Source organism: Fusarium subglutinans, assembly GCF_013396075.1.
Source record: "Fusarium subglutinans strain NRRL 66333 chromosome Unknown NRRL66333_c0000006, whole genome shotgun sequence".
Lineage (NCBI taxonomy): Eukaryota > Fungi > Ascomycota > Sordariomycetes > Hypocreales > Nectriaceae > Fusarium > Fusarium subglutinans.
Genome location: NW_023502069.1, coordinates 122,852 through 143,269, shown reverse-complemented (window position 1 = coordinate 143,269; position 20,418 = coordinate 122,852). Strand labels below are relative to the sequence as shown.

The following is a 20,418-nucleotide window of genomic DNA, read 5'->3' as shown; positions in this document are numbered from 1 at the left end:
CTGCTTACGTCAATCAATCAACCCTTCGATCCACCCACCCTTGTTCGCTTACTCCTGACCCTCAGCTGCCTTCTCTGCATACGTCGGAGCCTCGAGCACCTCGCCCTGGTCTGTCCAGACTGCTGCGAGCTCAGTCTCGATCTCATCCCGGCGCTTCTTCCACTCGTCGACTTGCTCCAGCCTCTCACGGAGGTCTTGCAACTCCTTCTCGACCTGCATCTTCTCCCGCTCGGTGCCTATTCGCTCAAATTCCCACTCGTCTCCCCGCTCACCCATACCAAGGACCAGGTTGTATGTGTGGTACTTCTTGAGGGATGCACGTGTTGAGATGGTGATGAGTGCTATGGCATGTTAGTCTGATGTACCCTTCAGAATTCGAAACAAACTGTGACTTACTGATGCCTCTCTCCTTGCATGTTTCATACAGCAGACCTTCTACGTCACTCGAAACAGCACTGGTGCCCTCATCCACGATCGCATATTGGGGCTCGTGGTAGAGCACACGGGCAAAACCCATGCGCTGCTTCTCACCTCCACTGAGAACATCCTTCCATTCCTTTCGCGTATCCCATCCACCCTCTCTGTCAGGGAGATATCCGAGTCGCGCAGCGTCCAAGACGCTCTTGAGGTCAGCCTCAGACTTACGCTTCTCCTTCATATCCACATGGCCATCCGGATAGATTACTTGGTCACGGAGTGTTCCAGGGCTCAGATAAGGTCGCTGGGGGAGGAACATAATGCCGTCCTGGCCAATATCCTTGGGGCGACTGACTAGGCCTCGGTAGACTGGCCATAAGCCGGCGAGTATTCTTGCAATAGCGGTTTTACCCACACCATTTGGTCCAGAAATCTGGTGTTTGTTAAAAATTATACAGGTTATGTCATCGGGAAACTTACTAATAGATGTTCACCTCTTCGCACGACAATGGATAATGACTCGAGCAACTCCTCACCTCCTTGAGGCCATAGACCAGGAGCCACAACCGGAACATGCTCGAATCTAACACCGTCAAATCCCTTCTGAATTGTTCCGGAAACATCAGACAATGAGTATAGTTCGCTTTGGCCAGCCCGAACGTGATAAGCATCGGCATGTACCCGGTGCAAGGTCGAGATGAGTGTGTACACACGGCTAGTATACCCTGCCAGTTCTGAAAGGTCCTTTATCGAGTACATCATACGACCACCTGCATCGGCAAGTGAAAGCATGAGCCTCTTGTTGGTGATAAAATCCTTCATACGGTTTCGCTCTCGGCCTCCTCGTACACCATTCTCAACCATCTCAGCTCGGCCGCCAACGCCACCCCATTGTGGCAGGAAGACCGGAAGGGATGCTAGCAAATATCCGTAAGCACTCCAACTATATTTGAGGATGAAGTCTTCCAAAATGTTGTAGCGAATCTTTAACATGTAAATACCCTCCATCCAAGTCTTTAACGACTTAAACTCGCGGTTCAGGAATGTCTTCTCGGTATCTGCACCACCATAAAATGCAACCTCTTCGGCATTAGCAATCAAGCGGGCATGTAAACTTCGGAAGTCACCCTCTTTTCGGCCTTCAACTGCCTTTAGCTTGCCAAATGGAGGTGAAAGTCTTCGGAGGATGCTGGCAGTCAAGAAGTAGTTGCTCATGAGGCCAGTAAGAGCAAGGGGTCCCAGAGATCGATAAAGCTGATAGTTGAAGACGCACAGGTCGACGAAAGGTTTGCCGAGCGATGAGTAGATATTGGCTGCTGCAGCACAGAAGAGGGTCAGATCCTGGGTGATGAATTGATCGGCACTTTGGCCAACACCACCGTCGAGGTTAGACAGCTTGTAGTAGTTGAGGTTATCGTTCAGGTAAAGGTCATGGATGTAGCGTGTAAGTCGCGTGCGGAAGGCAATGGAAACCTTCGACTCCAGGAACTTAATCATGGCATTGGTATATGAGGCAAACCCTCCGAGGCCGCACCACTGGAACATGTGAATACAATGGCTTCAATTTTAGATCGAACACTCACCTTGAGAATACCCCAGAGGAACGCCTTTCCATTTCCAGCCACCAAATCGCGCACAATCTCACCATCCAGGCGAGCCACAACAAGTGAGAGATATGTCCTTAGCATCAAGAACACGCCATGACTAACAAGTAGTCCGGCTTCCTTGCTAGACCACCTGGGGATCATAATGCTCATGAGACTGAGGAATTGGTGCAAGAAGGCAATGTTGAGGCCAGGTTTCGTTTGCGCTGTCGGTACAGTTCCCTCCCGGAGTCCAGATACCCGAGGAGGGTTTAAGAACAAACGGCGATGAGCGTCGAAAGTGAGTGGCTTGGTCGTGTTGATCACCACCTTTGATGTGCCATCTTTGTATGGAACGTAAATAGTACGCGAACCGTCCTTGTTGTGAAGCCAGGAGTTTGTGCGCACAAGTTTTCGACCCTGTTCACGCTCATGCCGTCGATTCTTCCACCATCGACGTCCGCCGACTCCTCCGAGGATAATTGATATAGCGAGGGCCAATGTCGCGAGTAGACGAGTCGTGCGAGTCGTTCCGCGCAACCTCGTCTTTATCTTGCCAGTCCATTTGTCGAGGAAGGCGGCTAGCTGCTCCTCGGCAGCAGTATGCCGCAGTGTTGATTGCGCAGCCATAAGAAACAGATCCGATGGTGAAGTGAGATGCAATGTTTGGTGATGACGTTGAGTACCGTCTATTGTCGTTTGGAGAAGCTTCCCCACAACCCTCGAGTCTCTATGAGGCTCAAATGCGCTTCCTTTACGTGTCCATTAGTGTGTCGCGTGGAATGTGAAGTTTTCGCTGGTAGTGATTCAAAAAAACGTGGTTGTATGAATATCTTTGCTAAGTCCAAATATGGTTGAGGCTGACTTGTATCAAAAGTTGTGATGAGCATGTGAAATACGGGTATCCGAGGCAAGTGGCACATGGGACGGTCTGCGCCTGCTGCGACCTCACCTAAGCTGCAGCCGACGGATGCGGCGAGCGGGAATGACGACACAGTATCCAATCACATGATGGTCAAAAAGCTGGGGAAATATGGGGGAGCATCTGTTAATGAAGCAGCTTCTTGATTGGTTCGATCTGCTATAACTGGGTCAGTGACTACCCTACAGCTCACCGGGTAAATCAATTGACGATTCACATGTGCTCTACGAATGAGTGCAAGATATTGACTAGGTAGGTACTTATTGACTGAGGCCTACTGTGATATTTTCTGTTGCTTTTCGGTATCGATTTAGGGCATCGGGGGTTGTCCAACCTTTGGTCAACCGTTCTTCATGATTTAGACGCTAGAAACCCCTAAAATTTACAGGTTTCCAGCAAGTCCATGTTTCATGAACATGGATTTCACAGGGAAAAGACAGAAACTAATACGAAGAAAGACACAACCACATAGCCTCAATGCTTCTTAACGAGTAACTGACACTACCCGCATTGGTTGTGGTGCCTGCAAGACCGAGCCCATGTGATCCAGCGTGTTGAATTGCACGAGATAGGAGGACCACTCAAGTCTTAGCTTAATCGTGTGCAAGGAGTGTTGGCTATTCAACCCATTCCACGACCCCACGAAGAGTGTGGGTATTCAGTGAAAGCACTAGAAACCTCACAGTTACACAGTCAGACAGTAACATACCTAGCCCCAAACTACGTCCGTATAGCTCAGTGGGTTGCAATGGCCTCGGAGGGCAAGAAAACTCAGACCTGAATATAGGGCATCAAGAATAAATTCAGCAAAAGATATCCTAAACTTATCCTAAATTACCTAACTCTTTTTGTCATTTAGGATCAAGAGCCCGAGTTTTCTTTCCTCCCCTAGAGGAACTGTGCCCTGGTCTCTCCTTCGCCTAGTTATGGGGTTGATGGAGTTTACATGATCAATGCGATATGGTATCGGGACGACTGAGAGAACGACTAACAAGCCTCACTTGATGATAAGTGGATGGCTTACGATTCAAGAAAACGTGCTCGCCAAAGCCACAGCAAACAAGATTCATGGAAAGGCGATTGACAGGAGTTAACGAGAACGCAAGGGTCCATCCAGCACAAGCTAGAGAAGGTCTCTGTAACCGGCCACAGCGGGTATGTAGGTCTCTCAAGTGGTCGAGGCCAAAGGGCCCACGATGCATGGAGACATCACTGATCCGGGCGCCAACGCGACCAATCATACCACACGGGTAAGGACATTACTCCCGGTCCGACAGGGATCATGTCTCTTTTCCGTGTCTCAGTCGTGAAAGAGCATGGAATTGTGGTTTGGAGCTTGAGCTGCAGAATAGGAGCATGAGAGACAAGCAGTTGTTTTTGACGGATACTCGTGGAACTCGGTGAAAGAAGGATCGATAAGAGTTAGGTTTGCAGTACCCGTAGCTTGCAGTGTGCATAATCAACTAGCGAGTCAATGACACTGGCTAATGAGCCTGGTTAGGTTGGCAGAGCATGGACTGAATACTATCACTATAACTTGCTTCTAACCCAGCAACATCATTGACGAGCGAAATAAACTCACCGGGTCTAATGGCCATAATCGACTCATCGATTACCCTCGCCTGTGGTTGCATGCCACGAGGAAACATTCAAAGAGCGTGCATCAGGCATCTCATCCCGTACGTCAGTGGTCATGTAGCACACGGGTGTGAGTTACATGGTGGCAGCCTCAAGACCACCATCAGGATAATGGATGGAATAGGACAGATAAGGAAGAAGCTTGAAAAGCCGGGGATGAAAGCTTGGGCCTGGCTTGACTGGGAAACGAAAAACATCAATCCGAGTGAGGTCTTTCAGCTGTTTATTGATGCAGCACTTGAAATTAAGCTCCATTTTCGGTTCTGGTGAGAGTGCTAAAGAAAAGCCCACTGTTGGAAGATCGAGGACATGGGTACCTATAGAAAAAAGAGCACTATTCCTTGTTGGTGGACTGGAGGACTACCTAAATGCTTTTGGTTGTCTGCTAACTTCTCACCAGCGTATTATTCGGCTAGTTTACGAGGGACATTCAGATGAGAAGATGGCTTCTGACAGCCGTTGCTCTTTACAGATTGACTCGTGAGGGATGGTCTTCACATCTCATGTTCTGATCTCTCACATTGTTGACTTGACAGAGTCGACATAAAGTAATGTAGGAACATGTCTGCATGTATAAAGCCACCAAGGACAAGGGTCCTTAGGCGCCGCACCAAGCCATGAGCGGGCCTTAGCCAGCCATAGGACAGGGTAGTTAAGATGAGCTTGGCGGGCACCATTATTAGCGGAGATGAGAGACAAGGGGTGCTCTGTCACGCTATTGTGAGGCGTTGTATATATGGGTTTCGAGACTGTGTTGCTTGTTGTTCGTGGTGCTCAAAATACAGTGCCAATAGAGCATCGGGAGACAGTATACGATACTCCCCTACCACACTGGATGCTCCCGGAGTGCTAATCTCGAATGAAACCCCACTCACACCTCCCTCTCCAACCCACCCCAGCCTCTGGGAGCAAGAAAAACCTCAGACCTTGGCAGAAGATGTCAAAATAAACTGACTTGAAAGCACAATGATCGTATGACAGCTTACTCGCATATTTCTGTCGTCGTTGATCGAGGTCCTCCGTTTTCTTGCTCTAATCCACCCCAGTCAAGCCCAATTCGAGCCCCATCCCGTTCGGCCATTCTCAGAGGCATCTCACAGGCTCACAGTCTTCCGCTATCCCCAGCGACCCTGCTGCTCACTGTTTCCAGCGCATAGCACCCCCGGCTTCCAGCACATCTTCCCACTGTCGCTGGCAACCCCGTCGCTGCCGCCGCCGCCGCCGCCGCCGCCAGCCTTTCCTTTCACCAACCTTGACCTTTCCTCTCTCCATTTCTCATCATCTGTAATAAACTATCCTGACCTGACCAGGGAGGAAAAGAGAGACGACCGAGAAAGTAAAGACAACCTAGCCCCCTGCGCGCATAGCAACTGCTGTACCTGGCTGGCTCTGTTCTGTTTTCCCCCATTTCCCACCTCAATTTCCTCTTCATTCAGCTCCATCTTAAAGGCAATCATTTCGCTTGCGCGCCCAGCAGCCCAAGTCTTTTTTTCAGCCTCCGATCCGCCCGCTTTCGCCTTACCTACTGTACGGATACCACTGGGCTCTCTCCTCCGCCCGTCCTCCGTCTTTCCTCATTCACACCGAGCGAGCTCCATCCCCGACCGACGCAATTCTCCGATCAGTTTTGCTGACTTGTGCGGCCGCCTCGACGATTGGGACAATTCATTCATTCCTTCGTTTCACTTCCGCGACCCTTTTGATCGATTTTACAGCTTCGCTTCATAATCGATTTCTCGGTGCCGTTTGACTTCCAGCCTCCCCTGCCTCGGTCCAAACGCGCCGTAATTTCCCACTGTCGCCCTTTTCCTCTACGCCTGTATACCCCGTCGACTGTTTCACTCTCGCCGCTCCGAACTGCTTCGTTTCTTGTCGCGATTTAGGCCTCGATAGGCCATATTTGAAAGAGTTAGGGATTATAAAATAAGCTGGTTTTGTTTGGCCGTGGTCAACGACGTGAGTTACCAATCATTCCTCGCGCGCCTGCACAAGAAGTTGCGCGATCAATGGGACAGTACGACTTCAGCAGGAATTTGTTCTCAAATTCGTTGCGCGAAGGGGATAGTTGTGCTGGAACGACCTGTTGGCTGCATCAGGCACAGGAACCTGTTTGTCATCACTCTTCATCTATCAACAGTCCTATTCATGACGACCTGCTTCACGATCCTTTACACCAAGTCACAAAGAAACACTAGCTGACAATTTCACAGAATAATAGCAAACATGTCAGACAAGCTACAATCAAACCCGAGCGACGATATCCAGCCCCAGGCGAACTCTGCCGAAGCTGAGATGTCTAATAAGGGTCAATTATCTTCAGAAGGGGGAGCGAGCTCCAAGAAAGGTCGTGGTCTCCTTAAGGTCCCATCAAGATCATCATCACAGCGGAACCAATCGTCACCAACATCTACGGGGTTGAGTGGGGCTACAGTCAGCGATTCCCGGAACAGCATCGGCAGTCGATCGAAAGACTCCAAAGGTAGCCTTCGTGCGCGACGACGAAACGGAAGCACTTCAAGCAACAGGACAGGCGGCGAAACTGAACCCACAAACACTCCTGCAAACACCCAGCCAAACTCTCCTGTCGCCCCCGCCCAGAAGAAGAAGAGCCGTGGTGGCCTGTTGGCTTTTCTTGGATGTTGTGGTACCCCCGAGGGCCCAGCTGGAAACGAAGATAACAACGAAAACGTGCACAAGCTTGATGTCCTACCTCCGCGCCCAACTTCCGCAAGGTCACGAACCAACACTCCCCAGGAACAGCCCAGACCAGCCTCCCAGAGAGAACCTCAAACAACTGTATCTGCACCAGAGCCAAAGGACGAGGCTACCTCGTCAGGCTCAGCCAACAACGAAACCACAGCGACAGAGCAAGCCAACAGGGAATCGAAGCAATCGATTCCCCCTGCAGTTACAGTGGAGCCCCCCAAGGCGACACCCACAGAAGAGGAGCCAAAGGTGGCAGACAAGACGGCTAATGATGGTGATGTGAACATGCAAGATGCTGCCACTGAAGAGCCAGAAGAGACACCATTGGCCCCTGCAGTCGAAGCCCCAGCTCAAAGGACGATACCACCTCCCCCCCCACCCCCAGGTCCTGGCCCGGCTGTCGTGGCACCCAGCCAATTCACAGACGCTGGCCCATCAGCACCCGAACCTCAGAAGTGGTTATTGCCTCCTATTGCCCCGGAGCACAAGGGCCGAAAATGTCTTGTTCTCGATCTTGACGAGACTCTTGTCCACAGTTCTTTCAAGGTATGCATACTTGGAGTCGAGGTGGATCATGGGATATGCGCTAATTATCATGCAGATCTTACATCAGGCCGATTTCACAATCCCTGTCGAGATTGAGGGCAACTACCATAATGTCTACGTGATCAAGCGACCCGGTGTCGACGAATTCATGAAGCGAGTCGGTGAACTCTACGAAGTTGTTGTCTTTACAGCATCTGTTTCCAAGGTGAGTCTGCCCAATCGCAGATGATAAATGAGCAAACTAACAATCTGCAGTATGGTGACCCGTTATTGGATCAGCTTGACATCCACAAGGTCGTTCATCATAGACTATTCCGTGAGAGTTGCTACAACCATCAAGGAAACTATGTCAAGGACCTGTCCCAAGTTGGACGTGACCTGAAGGATACCATCATCATTGACAATTCGCCCACCTCATACATCTTCCACCCACAGCACGCCGTCCCTATCAGCAGTTGGTTCTCTGATGCGCACGACAACGAGCTACTAGACCTGATACCCGTTCTCGAGGACTTGGCAGGGCCCAACGTGGCCGACGTCAGCCTTGTCCTCGACGTCACTCTCTGAAGCATGAACCTTTCATAAAACAGCTTTTTTTTACTTTATTAAAAACGCTTTTCAACGATTCGAACTACAACCCTTGATCTGCAGAGTTGCCATCATAGCGGAAGGCGTTTGGTTGAGAGCTTTCGTTTCCTGGTGTAGATGTACTATTGTCTAATCATACATAATTGAGCGGGTGGCACGAAACGAAACGAAACGGACCTTACCATTACGCTCCAATTTCCCTTTATACAAAAGATACCTGGCGGTCTTTGGTCGACATCAGCACAGAGGCCTCTTGAAGTAGGCTTTACCATTACATCTCACAGATTCGAAGCACAAAAGATGGATCAGCATCAGGAGAGGCAACGGGACACATATCAGGGGCTCTTCATGTCCAGGGACGGAGAGGAATGATGGGTGGGACGTTGTGTGCAGTATACGCTGGGCTGGGCAGGACTGAAGCAACAGGAAGTCTCACTAAGAAGAGCCAAAAACCTGCCTGTCTTACCACCTCCTGGGGATGATTGAGCTGGGGGAGGAACTGGACAAGTGGAGTGTATGGATGACGCGCCTTCGATGCGCGGGATGTTTTTTGTTATCTTGATTCCCTTTGTCTTATGGTTTCTGTCTTTGTTACCGCTTCTTATTCTTCATCTTGTCGTTGTTGCTTATTTTCTTGATTATACACCACCCCCTGATACATTCATATCGAGTCTGCGAGCGGACTCGGAAGCGAGCAAGAGAGCGTTTGTCGTTGATATCCAATCCGCCTGACCAAATGATAGGATCGACAGGTGTAGAGGCTACAGCCATCTCTCCCATACATAGTCTCACTAAATTGTAAAATTTCTTAACAACCAAAAAAACAAGAAAATTGATGGTGGCTTTTTTGAATTGCATAAATCACATGTTTTCCTCTCAAAGCTTGACTTGGATTGGCAAACTATCGCATGGTCACAAAGGTAACTTAACTTAGCTTGCAGTGGAGCTTACAGCTCATATTGTGGAGAGAGCTGTCCCCTGTGGTGACTGGTCCCTGACCTGACCTAACCAACGTTAGAACCTAAAAGGCTGGAGCTCTCTCTAACAAACGCCACCGGAAAATCATAGCACCGCGTCCCCTTCTTTCTGGTGAAGGTGGCCTCAACTAACTCCCTAAACAGGGTGCTCCATTTACGGGGGGGGATTGCACAACACCTCCATTAATTTAGTCCCCGTGTCGTCTCTCGATCTTGGTTCCATCAACGTCCAACTTCGTACCCAAACCAAACCATCCTCTCCTTTATTTCTCTCCTTCGCGCCTTAGGTTCTTGGAATCCTGCAGTGGTTCCTTTGTCAAGTCTCCTTCTCTAGGTTTAATTCTTCAACAATGGTACGCCTGCTTTACTCCCAAGACTTCAATTGAAGCTACTGTCGCATTGCGACTGAGCTTGAATCTTTGACTCAGGAACATCAATTTGCTAACATGTTCTCTTCTTAGTCTTCTCCTCGTCCTTCTTCTCCCGTCAACGGCGGCGCTGCTGCCAGCGGTGCTAACATCGGCCGTCCCTCATCGCCTTCTATCCCTGGTGGTCCCCGTACTGCTATCCGACGACGCGCTGCTGCCGACCAGAAGGAGAAGATTGCCAATACTCGACCTAGCAGCACTCGCGCCGCTGGCGCCGGTGGTTCCAGCAGCACCATGCTGCGTACGTTGCCCCATCCCATGTCTCGATAATTGGGACACAAAAGGCCATCGGATGACTGTGCTAACATGCTCGACAGGACTTTACACCGATGAGTCGCCCGGTCTGAAGGTCGACCCTGTTGTCGTTCTCGTTCTGTCCCTTGTCTTCATCTTCAGCGTCGTTGCTCTTCACAGTACTACACCCCTCTACCCCCCCACTGATGTCAATTGTGTGTGCTAACTCTGTTTCAGTTATCGCCAAGATTACCCGAAAGTTCTCCAGCTAAATTGCGCCACGATAAAGGGAAAACTCGAAGAGAAGAGGGGGAGATGATTTTTTATGGAGTAGGACCTCTCACAGACGAGAGGATGCGCCATCTGCAATGGGGTTAATACGGCCACACTGGAAATTTTGTTTGTTGTATTGCGGTTTATGAGGGGAGCCTTTGTATTATATCTCGGGAAAAAGGGTCCGAACCGACAATATGGACTTTGACTGTTTTGACGCAAGAGAAGGAGGCCTCCCCTGATTGTACGTGATGTATGCTGAACATTTGACGTATTATGCGGTGCCGTTCAAATCACAGAACCTCAGCGAGGGCTATACCGTCGACAATTCTGTAACTGACATGCCATTTGCTGAAGGGGTAAAAAGCTCTATTATGGTAAATCATCTCTCTTAAAGTGGCTCTCGTAGACCCGAAGTTGACCAACAGTTACCAACAAGCTGCCTCAGACTGCCCATCCTGCGTAGATTTTCTTCAGGGTTTCAATTATATCAAGATTAAAGTTACCTTGTAGTATTAATGGTCCGGAATGTACTTAATCATCAATTCGAATTATATTTCAATCGTTGGTGTGGACATAACTACCGTCTGAGGTGGCCGGAGTAATGGTGAAGTACAAGAATTGGCATATCAACATTTAAATCAGGGTAAGTTCGGCTTTGTGATTAATGAAGCAAAAGTGCCTGGGATGGCGCAGCTGGAAGTAAACCTGTTGATCAATGCCATTAAGACTTGCAGGTCTATTCAGAGACTTAAATCATTGTTGATATATCTATGCCTGAATGAGCCCATGACATTTTGGTACAGCGTTTTCTGTACCATCATCTTCAATGTAATACATGTCTTGTCCATGAAAAAAGCCAAGTATATGGTGTTGATGCGACATATGACTCAAATATGGTCACACCACAATACTAAATCCAGCATTCAAAGAGAAAGCCCTCCTTTGGTGTGAAGTCTCAAAAGATCACATAGTTGCTGTCTTGAACTTCAACATTCAGCTGAACAAGGCTGATTAGTAGACAGAGACTGGCTCGGCAGGTCAGTAAATATGTTGAATCCCATCACAAGACCAAGCAGCAAGATAAACAGAGTTCGGGATTACTCGAGATCTATTCTCTATAAAAAGGCCAAAGAATCCGATGTTAAACGCCTAGACCACTCAAAAGGGGGGAGAGTGGCCACAGTTCCCTCTCCGACGGCACCTATGTCACCGATAACCCGGCGGACTAGTCTGTTGGTAAACTTAAGGCAAATCCCGTTCTAGCGGTTGAAATTGATGGGGGCGTTGGTGTTCTGGTCACCTTGAGCTAGGATTTGTTGGACGAGTCTGTGGGTTGCTTCGACACTTGCGGCAACTCGACTCAAGGACGACTCAAGGCGGCTGAACGGACACTGGGGGTAGTTGTTATAAGGCCCAGGGCCAAGGTGAGAGATACCATGGAAAGGGTGCCCCTGGGGATTCATGATGCCACCTGCTGGGACACTTTGGAAGCCCCGGGGATACTGAGCAGCAGCAAAGCTTCCGGGAACAGACATGCCCTGGGGAGCAGCCATATAGTGCTGCCCAGGTTGGATAGAGTGCGTAGGAGCGGTTGAAAAGGGTTGCATACTACCAACAGGAGGCATGTTGCCAGAAGGAGTAGGCTGGAGTTCCTCAGAAACGCTCTGCGATCCTTCATTAGGAGCAACACTAGGCGTCTCCTGGATCGCGGTGAGAGATGACTTGGCAGCCTCAGCTCTTTGAAGCCATTCGACCTGTGTAGCTCTTTCATCGGCCTTGAGAGAGTCAGCAAACTAAGCATCGTTGGGGATAGGTCTCAAACTCACGCTTTGGCTGTCAACGATGTGGAGGGCAAAGTTCTGGAGCTGCTGTCCGAGTTCAACAGCTTCACCGGCAGGCTGCCAAATTGAATTAGAGAGCATACATAGGTGGAAAAAGAGGGATTGATACGTACAAGTTCGCAGCTACTGCGCATCTGGGCGCAGTCGTAGCAGGCGGAGGCCATCTTGGCTGGTCACAGTAAGTATAGGACAGGCCTTGCATCGACATAGACACAGACAGGGAGACGGAACGAAGGGCGACTTACAAGCTTGAGAGAAACAAACGTGTTCGTGACCTTTGTCGGCCATTCTAGCAATGCATCTTACGCAAGGAGTCTCACGAGGTTGATCCTTGATAACCTTGCGAGGCTTGCGGGTGCGCTTCTTCTTCTTCGTCGGAGGAGAATCATTGCCGATACTGTTACCCTCAGTCTTAGCAGGGCCGGAGACGTTATCAGTACTCTCAGTCTCGAGAATAGCAAGGCTGGATGCCTCCAGGTTCTGCATCTGTTCGAGTCAGCTCGAGGTGATAAGAGGGTCAAGAGGGGAGGACGCACGACTCCGTGGTCCTCACTCTTCTTTCGCTTGGAGCGACTGTTGAGACGAGAAATATCACTCATTGTAGCATTCTGAGACCGAGTCTCACGAAGAGCTTTACTATGTAGGAACAAAAATCGGGGAGTGGATGATGATGAAGGAGGGGGAGACTTGGGACCCAGGAGAAATAAAGATCCCCCATCTACTAGTTAATTTGGCCTGCCAGATTGCCATCACTGCCAAACACCGAATAAATACCTTTTACTTGCACAAAAACCTTTTATTCTTTATTTATTTTAGGGCAAACGGGAGTTATTGTCCATCTCGACGTGTACAAGATCACTTCGCCACAATACAGACGATATGTCTCTTACAGTAGAATAACCAGCGTTTGTAGGGACTGCATATGCATATCAATCTTGCTCTTCTGTAAAGGGTAACTTATGGCGTGGTTACAGGCCTCAGATCCACTATGCAGAAGACCCTTCGACACACACTGCCCAATGTCTTCAGCTCTACCGGTTCATACATGCCAATCCAAGGTCTCGTTACATATTGAAGTTAAGTATATGGTAGAAGAGATGCTCAAAATTTGATGTGGCAACTAACATCTACCCAAAAAGTCCAATGAAATACGACAGACGAACGATAGGGGCCCCCCATCCTCAGAGTTGGTCTACACAGTTGGACTGTCCTCTCAGCTCCCTCTGAAGAGCCTCGATCGTTGAGTGAAGCTCTTCATACTTGTTTTCCAGAGCCCGAATATCCTCAGTGTTTTTCTTACCCTGCTTCTTCCAAGCCTCAAAAGTCCCCCCCATGGCCGGGAGGGCTCTACGCAAGTTCTCTAAGTGAGCCAAAAATCTGGCACTGTGATCCTCAGGCGGAGGACGTCGATATAGGCCCTTCTTCTTGTCAACCTTGGCCTGTTTTCTCAAGTTAGCATCTATAGGAGGTGCATGTGTTATTCTATGGACTTACAGGTCTTTTGACACTGACACCCCCATCCCGAGGAGACTTGGCTACATGGGGCTCTGCGACTGGTTGTCGTGGTCGCTTGAGAGAGACGTCAATACAGAGACTGAACAAACAAGACACTGAAAGTATCTCACTTACCAGTTCGACTCCATACTCCGACATCTTCACTGGTTTGTTGGTAGATTGAAGGATTATTAAGTATGGTATCTATGGTGTAAGTTGGAGAACGAGAGGAGATATTGAAGTTGAGAGAATAACTGACTGGAACGGGAGCCATGATACATATACTTCTTTTGCTGGCCATGTCCTCAAGTTATTGGAGACAGGGGAATGACACATGGTGAGTTACTAAGTTAGTATATGCACGTCGACTGGGTGCTTGCATATCTGCCATCATCAAACCAAGCCAGACGCACGCATACACTAACGCGATTGTCTGCACAAAATAGGACACATAGTTAGAAGCAGCACGATTCATTTGTTTGTGCCTAATGCGGGTATCCTAGTTTGCTGCAGGTTTGTCGAATTCACATCACATCGTGCGCCTGTTGCGTTTACCACCTCATCTTCCCGATGGGCCTGATGCATCTCCCCGATTCATCTTCAAACTCTCCTCCATTGCCCGCTTCAACTCCTCGTCATCATCATCATCCCCGTTGCCACCTGATGCACCCTTCCCCTTTGCAATTTGTTTTCTATACTCTTCCTCCGCCAAGCTCTGTCGCTTGACGTACTCCATGACGATGTCTTCTTCAGACCGCTGATTGCTTTCCTGTTCCATAGCTTCTTTCGACGCTGCAATGGCCCGTTCTAGCTCATCGTCATCTTCTTCCCTCGGTGGGAGCGGCGGCGGAGGTTGATTCCTCGAGGCCTCAATGGCTCGCTTGAGCTCCGCATCGTCTTCCTGGGTGGAGGTCTGGGCGGGAGACTGAGACACAGTATCCGTTGCGTCAAGCTCTGGCACATCAGAATAGTCGGGCAACGGCACATCGTTAGCTAGACTCTGCTGGATCGCCTGCTCGACAAGAGCTTGATACTCCTCGTCCGTAATTTGATAGTCGGCATCTTCGAAAATGGACGGATCCTTTAGAGGAAGAGGGCCTGCCTCGCTTGATCCAACCTGTTGCCGAACAGCCTTGATGCTCTCACGGATAGCTGCCTCCACATGGGCGTCTTCCTCACTGTCGCCACGCGATGTCTCACGCACTGACGCCCGAATGGCCTTTTCAAGCTCGGGATCCTCAGATGAGCTCGTTTGTATACTTGCAGTATCACTTGCGTTTGATTGTGGGACAGGCGCGTCCAGGAATCCCTTCTTCCATGCATCCTTGTCGGCGTGAAGTTTCTTTCGTTCTTCAAAAGACATATTCTTAGTCTGTCTCCATCCTGTACGTGGTCGCTCAAACCCAGACTCTGAGCTGTCAAGACGGGGCTCTTCAGGGCGCTTTCCTGCAACCTTTTCCTTTCTCTTCCACTGATAGAAGTTCTTGAGGTCGAACTTGACGTTGTTCCATCTTTGAACAACATCTTCTCTTTCGCCCGGTGTTGCCTCGTAAATCTCGTGCTGACCTTGAATAGCTCGTGACGAAGTAATATAGTTCTGGACGCTTTTGGCAAAGTACTTGGAGACCTCTGCATTCACACCCTGCATGGTGTAAGCTGGGATAGCCCAGAAACCTGTTTTATGTCAGTACAACATTCCCAACCTTTCGGCAACAAACTTACCGGCTGCAGGCTTCGCAATCAGGCCTCCGATACCCTTGCCAAAGCCTTTGACCAGCCCCTGGACTCCCTCCTTCTCGGCACCTTTCAAAGGCTGTGTTACCAGGCCAGTAATGCCATCAAACAGGCCATAGCCAAACTCCTTGCCTGCGACTACAACTCCGGAGCCAACTCCCGTTACCTTTTCGACCGGACGAATAGTATCATCATTATACAGCTTTGGCATGTTTCTGAAACCTCTGGCTAATCCAAGGCAGAAGTTCATTGGTGTTCTGGCACCAGTGGTCACAACCCGGCCAACTCCCTTTCCAGTTCCGACGGCTGCATTAACGTAGTTGACGGAAGATCCACGACGTTGTTGCTGCTGCTGCTTGCTAACCGCTTCTTTGATCTGCTCTTTCCAAGATTTGTCATTGACCGATCCTTGGGTACTTGATTGGTCTGGAGACCAAGGACGAGAGGTGCTAGATGCTGTGTCACTCAGTGTTGGCTGTGAGGCATTGGAGTGAGCAGTAGTAGAAGCGGTGGAGCCCAAAGTTTCTGTGTCTGCAATACTAGGTGCAGGTGTTGATCTTTTCTCCGACTCATTGCCCTGAGGTGCGGGGAGTGACGTCTCGCTTCCCGATGCCAGAGGGGTTGCGGCATCCTGTGCTTCTCCTGCTGCTGAGATTTTCTTCTTGGGCTGCGACATGCTCTTGAAAAGCTCTCTGGGCATATCGGCGATTGCCATTCCGATCCCTCCTATATCAGTGACAAGTGACAATGTGCAAGCAGAGATTGGGTCAGTCGGCTGTTCTTCCGTGTTGTACTCTGTCATACGGTATCTGTCCATGTTAGCACAACCCTAGCAGTTTTATATCTCGACTTACAGTTTAAGGTCAGACCATTGCAGTAAGCCTTGCTCAACCAACACTGCAGCCGCAAACGCACTCAGCCTTACTTGGCTTCTCCTTACGCGCCATGCCGCAGCTCGGCTTGGAGCCAAAGTACAACGCAACTTGTCCGTGTCCAGATGATCGTGGAAGCTCTTACCACCAACGTCAGTTCCTCGTTCTTCTCGGATTTTCTGGCCCAGAATCTTGGCTTGCTCCAGAGTTTCCGGTTTGACACAGAAGTTGATTGCTTCTGCAAGCTTCTCTGCTGTCAGTTGTTTGTAAGGGATGGGGTCGGGTCCAGCATTGGCTCTCGCTATCATAGCACCCCAAAATGGTTGATCACCGAAGAAGGGGACCACAAGAGTAGGCTTTCCGGCCTTGATACCAGCGGCAGTGGTGCCAGCACCACCGTGATGTACCACACATGAGACGTGCTCAAATAGCCAGTCGTGAGGAACATTGCCAAGCATAAACACGCCATCAGGTTTACCAAGGTCATCAGCACCAAGTCCACCCCAGCCCTTGGAGACCAATGCCCTGACGCCTGAAAGTTTGACCGCCTCAAAGATCATCGCGGTCATGGCGTTAGGGTCATCGACAACAATAGATCCGAATCCGATGTAAACAGGGGGCGGGCCATCTCGGAGGAATGCTTCCAAGTCTGGATCAGGGGTGAACGAGGAAGCAAGGTTGAGAAAATAAAAGCCAGCAATGTCTATATGTCGTCCCCAATCGTTGGGCTTGGGAATCAATGCCGGTGACCTGTACCAAGTTAGATATAGTCCCGAAATGTGCTAGAAGAACTGACCAGCAATATGTCCAAGAGATCTTGAGTCTTGCGAGAAGTCCAGGCGCCCAGATTAGTGAAAGTGGGGGGAGATCGAGTGCCTTCTCCCGGAACCTGTTGATGACATCTCCCAACCCCTGCCATGTCATCATCTCGACTAGTGTGTACGACATATAGTTCGTCATCACGTCGTCTGTATTTGATGACTGGATATTTGCCAAAGGGTGAGGGAAGGCTCGTGTTGGGGACCAAGGCATGCTAAAGCGGTGATCAGTGTTCAACATCATTGCATCAAGGAAAGAAACTCACGTAAACATCATGTGCACCGGGATACCCAACTTTTCAGCAATATGAACGTGAGCAAAGCTAGGAGGGTTCGCGATGAGAGCATCGGCAACAAATGGCTCTTGACCAGGTCCGCCTGATACCTCCAAAGATACGTCCAATGGAGCATTTGAGGCATGCGGTTTTGGAGGCGGACCGAGACCGTCTCCTCCTTCGATACAAGATCGCCAACACCCCATAAGAATTTCTTGAATACCTTTTCGGCGTTTGCTTACTTCGCCACTTGTGATGGCGTCAAAACCAGGCATGAGACCGGGGTGTTTGACCATGAATGCCATCAGTTCGGCAGGGTCGCCACCGATACTGAAGAACTCGAGACCATTCTCCTCAACAAAGGATTGGAAAGTAGGATGAGTAGCGATTCGGACTCTGTGTCCGTAAGTTTCCTTGAGAACCTTTCCCAAAGCGACAAAGGGTTGAACGTCTCCGCGGGATCCCACGATCTGGACGACGACATTGAGTTTGGGTGGTGGTGTTTGTCCAGGTAGACCTCCCAGGCTGGGAGGGATATATGCAGGAGGAAGGTCTGGCTGTTCAGGCTCAGGTGCAAGTTGACCTTGAAGCGTTGGAGCAAGAAGGTCTGTGAGCCTCCTGTTCTTAGCATTAATATTAATATTGACTCGACCATCGCCTAGAGAATGACGCGAGTTAGTTTATACAAGCCTCATATGTAGATATGTCTGGTATGTACCGGTTATCGCTGCACCAGCGTCAAACCCAGGCTGTGAGAAATGAACCTGATCATGGTTCTCTCCATAAGGGGGTGGTGCTCCATCTCCCTTAGCAGGGTTGATATCCGGTAACTGAAGGTCGTCTGAGGCTACAGCCCCTGTGTTGTTTGTGTTATCGCCATCGCGGGGTTGATGCTGCCGACCCGCAGCAGCAGCTTTTTCATCGACAATGCCTGCCATGGGAGCTGCTCACAGGTATTGAGGGGTTTGAGAGGAGGTCTAAGTTTGGATAATCATTCGATAGTGCATAGTGAGTCTTGTAGGTACTAGTTATAGATAATGCGATAAAGATGAAAGAGGTCGGCGGTTAGCTTAGTGGTTGATGTTAGTGGGGGAGGGAAGTTGAAACAACGACGTCAGCGGATACGAATCAGGAACAAGGCAAGGATGTTAAGCTCTAATACTAAGCCACACGAGACCTAAATAAGCTGCGCTTGAATGATGCCTATTATGGTAAATTAATCGATCAATTTTGTTTCTCGGACTCGCATTTGGTGAGAGTGATTAATTGCTGTTAGCAATGAGATTACTCTTTCACTTACGCAAGCTGTGGAACACGAGATCAATCGCGCCCGAATAGGACCTATATAGGCCTAATGATTGTGATTCTGCCCCGTACGGAGCAGGTAAGTAATCTTACAGCATCGTCCGTGTGTAAGATAGAATACGACGGGAATAAGACCCTGTCGATCAAGGGATAGCTAATTTCTAGAACGAGGTGCCCTGGCGTCTGACGAATCTTCCTAGATACCCTCGAAGCTATTACATGACTTTGTGCTTATCCGCCCTTGTCCGTACGCAACTCAGCCTCGACTTTCATGTTGATTCACGTGCCGAAACTATTTGGCATTGAATTTTGAATTGTACCATCAATCTGAGCACATGCTGTGAGAACTACGACCTCCTGTCAAATGATAATACACGGTGACCGAGTGATTAAGGCGGTGCTGTGCCATCTTGCACGAGACATCAAGGGATTGTGCTCAGACGTAGGCGAGTTCTGCCTTTGTAGTAATGCTTGAAGCCACAACTGACCCGAAGTCACACTAATGAATTTACGTACTTAATTGTGGTACACGGCTGTCAGTTGTGTGAGAAAACTGTAGAAAAAGGAAGCAACCGGTCATACTACAGTGATATACTCTCAACTTTACTTATCTACTAACCGGCATCCTTATTAGCATTGACACGAGCGGAGACTGTATAGTTTTCTTTTCAACATGTAGCCTAGATGAAGTAGTAATAAAAGAAGCAGAAAGAAGAAGATTTACTTTTTTCATAAAGAACAACATCAAGAGTACTTTATTCGGCAAATAGATCTCGACGGACGGAGTGACACGGTTGGTAAGAAGGCGAATATGCTCTACAGCTCAGTAATATAAAGTAGTATAGTTGTGACACTTATATAAATAAGTTAGTCACTTTGGCCGAGTGGTTAAGGCGATGCCCTGCTATCTCCAGATAGCAAGGTTAGGCATTGTGTTCGCACGCGTAGGTTCGAATCCTGCAGGTGACGTTTCTTTTGCAATTTTTGGCAAATGAATCAACGATGTGTGATTCTTACAACACATTGGAGAGAGCGAGTTTCACTCTTTTATTAAGCGTTAAGATTATAGCTTTAGGCTGGCTTCTCCTGTTGGACTCAAGTGTTGTAATTAGGAACATGGTCGTTTACTGGGATCAGTCTGTAATATTCACTTATAACAAGTGCACCGAGAACCATGTAGCATTTCGGTGCGATGAGATCTGACATTACCATAAACTGGATCAGTATGACTCTCACCCTAGAGATCAAAGAGACATAAGAGGATCATTATGATACCTGTGTAACTTGATATGATCGACAGCACGGGCTTAACCACACTCGCCTGCTAAGACATTGTCTGTCCCATCCGTTATTTACAGGCATTTCACGGTGTAACTTTGAGAGAAAAAGATATTTCAGCTCTCACAGTTCGTTTGTAAACGATCAGAAGACCCGAGTGAGACCGAGATGTTGGTTCATGACTTGTCGCAACACTTCACAAATGATCCACCAAGAGTAATGTTTGATATCGTTTCTCTCCTATTATGGAAATACCCTCGTGGTCTCGGAGCTAGCATGCCCTCGTCGGACGGACGAGATGGACGACCGAGCTGAATTTTTCCGACCAAGAGAGATTTGACGATGGTAGGGTTAATGGGTCTGGTCTCGGACAAAACAAGGCGTTCTATGATTGATCAATGCATTCATTCTTTCGGTCGGTCAGTGGTTATGGAATGCTTAACTGCTTGGCATACTGTCGATAGATCACGGGTAATTAACTTGTTT

The 20,418-nt window shown here is 49.0% G+C and overlaps 6 protein-coding genes across 6 annotated transcripts; 2 read left to right on the top strand and 4 right to left on the bottom strand.

Moving 5' to 3' along the window:
* Nucleotides 1–48: 48 nt before the first annotated feature.
* Nucleotides 49–2,630, bottom strand: FSUBG_1290 (peroxisomal ABC transporter; the record flags this gene model as incomplete). Its single annotated transcript, XM_036677735.1, has 4 exons — nucleotides 49–341; nucleotides 397–850; nucleotides 898–1,953; nucleotides 2,001–2,630. 4 exons carry the CDS (start codon nucleotides 2,628–2,630, stop codon nucleotides 49–51), a joined length of 2,433 nt encoding a protein of 810 aa, XP_036543187.1.
* Nucleotides 2,631–6,783: 4,153 nt separating this feature from the next.
* FSUBG_1289 (plasma membrane phosphatase) lies at nucleotides 6,784–8,379 on the top strand (the record flags this gene model as incomplete). The annotated part of the gene is made up of 3 exons (XM_036677723.1): nucleotides 6,784–7,812; nucleotides 7,868–8,017; nucleotides 8,068–8,379. The coding sequence occupies 3 exons, from the start codon at nucleotides 6,784–6,786 to the stop codon at nucleotides 8,377–8,379; spliced, it is 1,491 nt and encodes a 496-aa protein (XP_036543186.1).
* A 1,348-nt stretch (nucleotides 8,380–9,727) lies between these two features.
* On the top strand, nucleotides 9,728–10,311 carry FSUBG_1288 (transporter SEC61 subunit beta; the record flags this gene model as incomplete). The annotated part of the gene is made up of 4 exons (XM_036677712.1): nucleotides 9,728–9,730; nucleotides 9,839–10,046; nucleotides 10,123–10,218; nucleotides 10,277–10,311. 4 exons carry the CDS (start codon nucleotides 9,728–9,730, stop codon nucleotides 10,309–10,311), a joined length of 342 nt encoding a protein of 113 aa, XP_036543185.1.
* A 1,263-nt stretch (nucleotides 10,312–11,574) lies between these two features.
* FSUBG_1287 (uncharacterized protein) lies at nucleotides 11,575–12,755 on the bottom strand (the record flags this gene model as incomplete). Its single annotated transcript, XM_036677701.1, has 5 exons — nucleotides 11,575–12,090; nucleotides 12,142–12,213; nucleotides 12,270–12,325; nucleotides 12,402–12,642; nucleotides 12,693–12,755. The coding sequence occupies 5 exons, from the start codon at nucleotides 12,753–12,755 to the stop codon at nucleotides 11,575–11,577; spliced, it is 948 nt and encodes a 315-aa protein (XP_036543184.1).
* A 582-nt stretch (nucleotides 12,756–13,337) lies between these two features.
* FSUBG_1286 (uncharacterized protein) lies at nucleotides 13,338–13,809 on the bottom strand (the record flags this gene model as incomplete). Its single annotated transcript, XM_036677690.1, has 3 exons — nucleotides 13,338–13,595; nucleotides 13,651–13,725; nucleotides 13,786–13,809. The coding sequence occupies 3 exons, from the start codon at nucleotides 13,807–13,809 to the stop codon at nucleotides 13,338–13,340; spliced, it is 357 nt and encodes a 118-aa protein (XP_036543183.1).
* A 400-nt stretch (nucleotides 13,810–14,209) lies between these two features.
* Nucleotides 14,210–18,287, bottom strand: FSUBG_1285 (sterol 3-beta-glucosyltransferase; the record flags this gene model as incomplete). Its single annotated transcript, XM_036677679.1, has 6 exons — nucleotides 14,210–15,324; nucleotides 15,373–16,193; nucleotides 16,239–17,006; nucleotides 17,053–17,289; nucleotides 17,341–18,007; nucleotides 18,068–18,287. The coding sequence occupies 6 exons, from the start codon at nucleotides 18,285–18,287 to the stop codon at nucleotides 14,210–14,212; spliced, it is 3,828 nt and encodes a 1,275-aa protein (XP_036543182.1).
* Nucleotides 18,288–20,418: the final 2,131 nt, after the last annotated feature.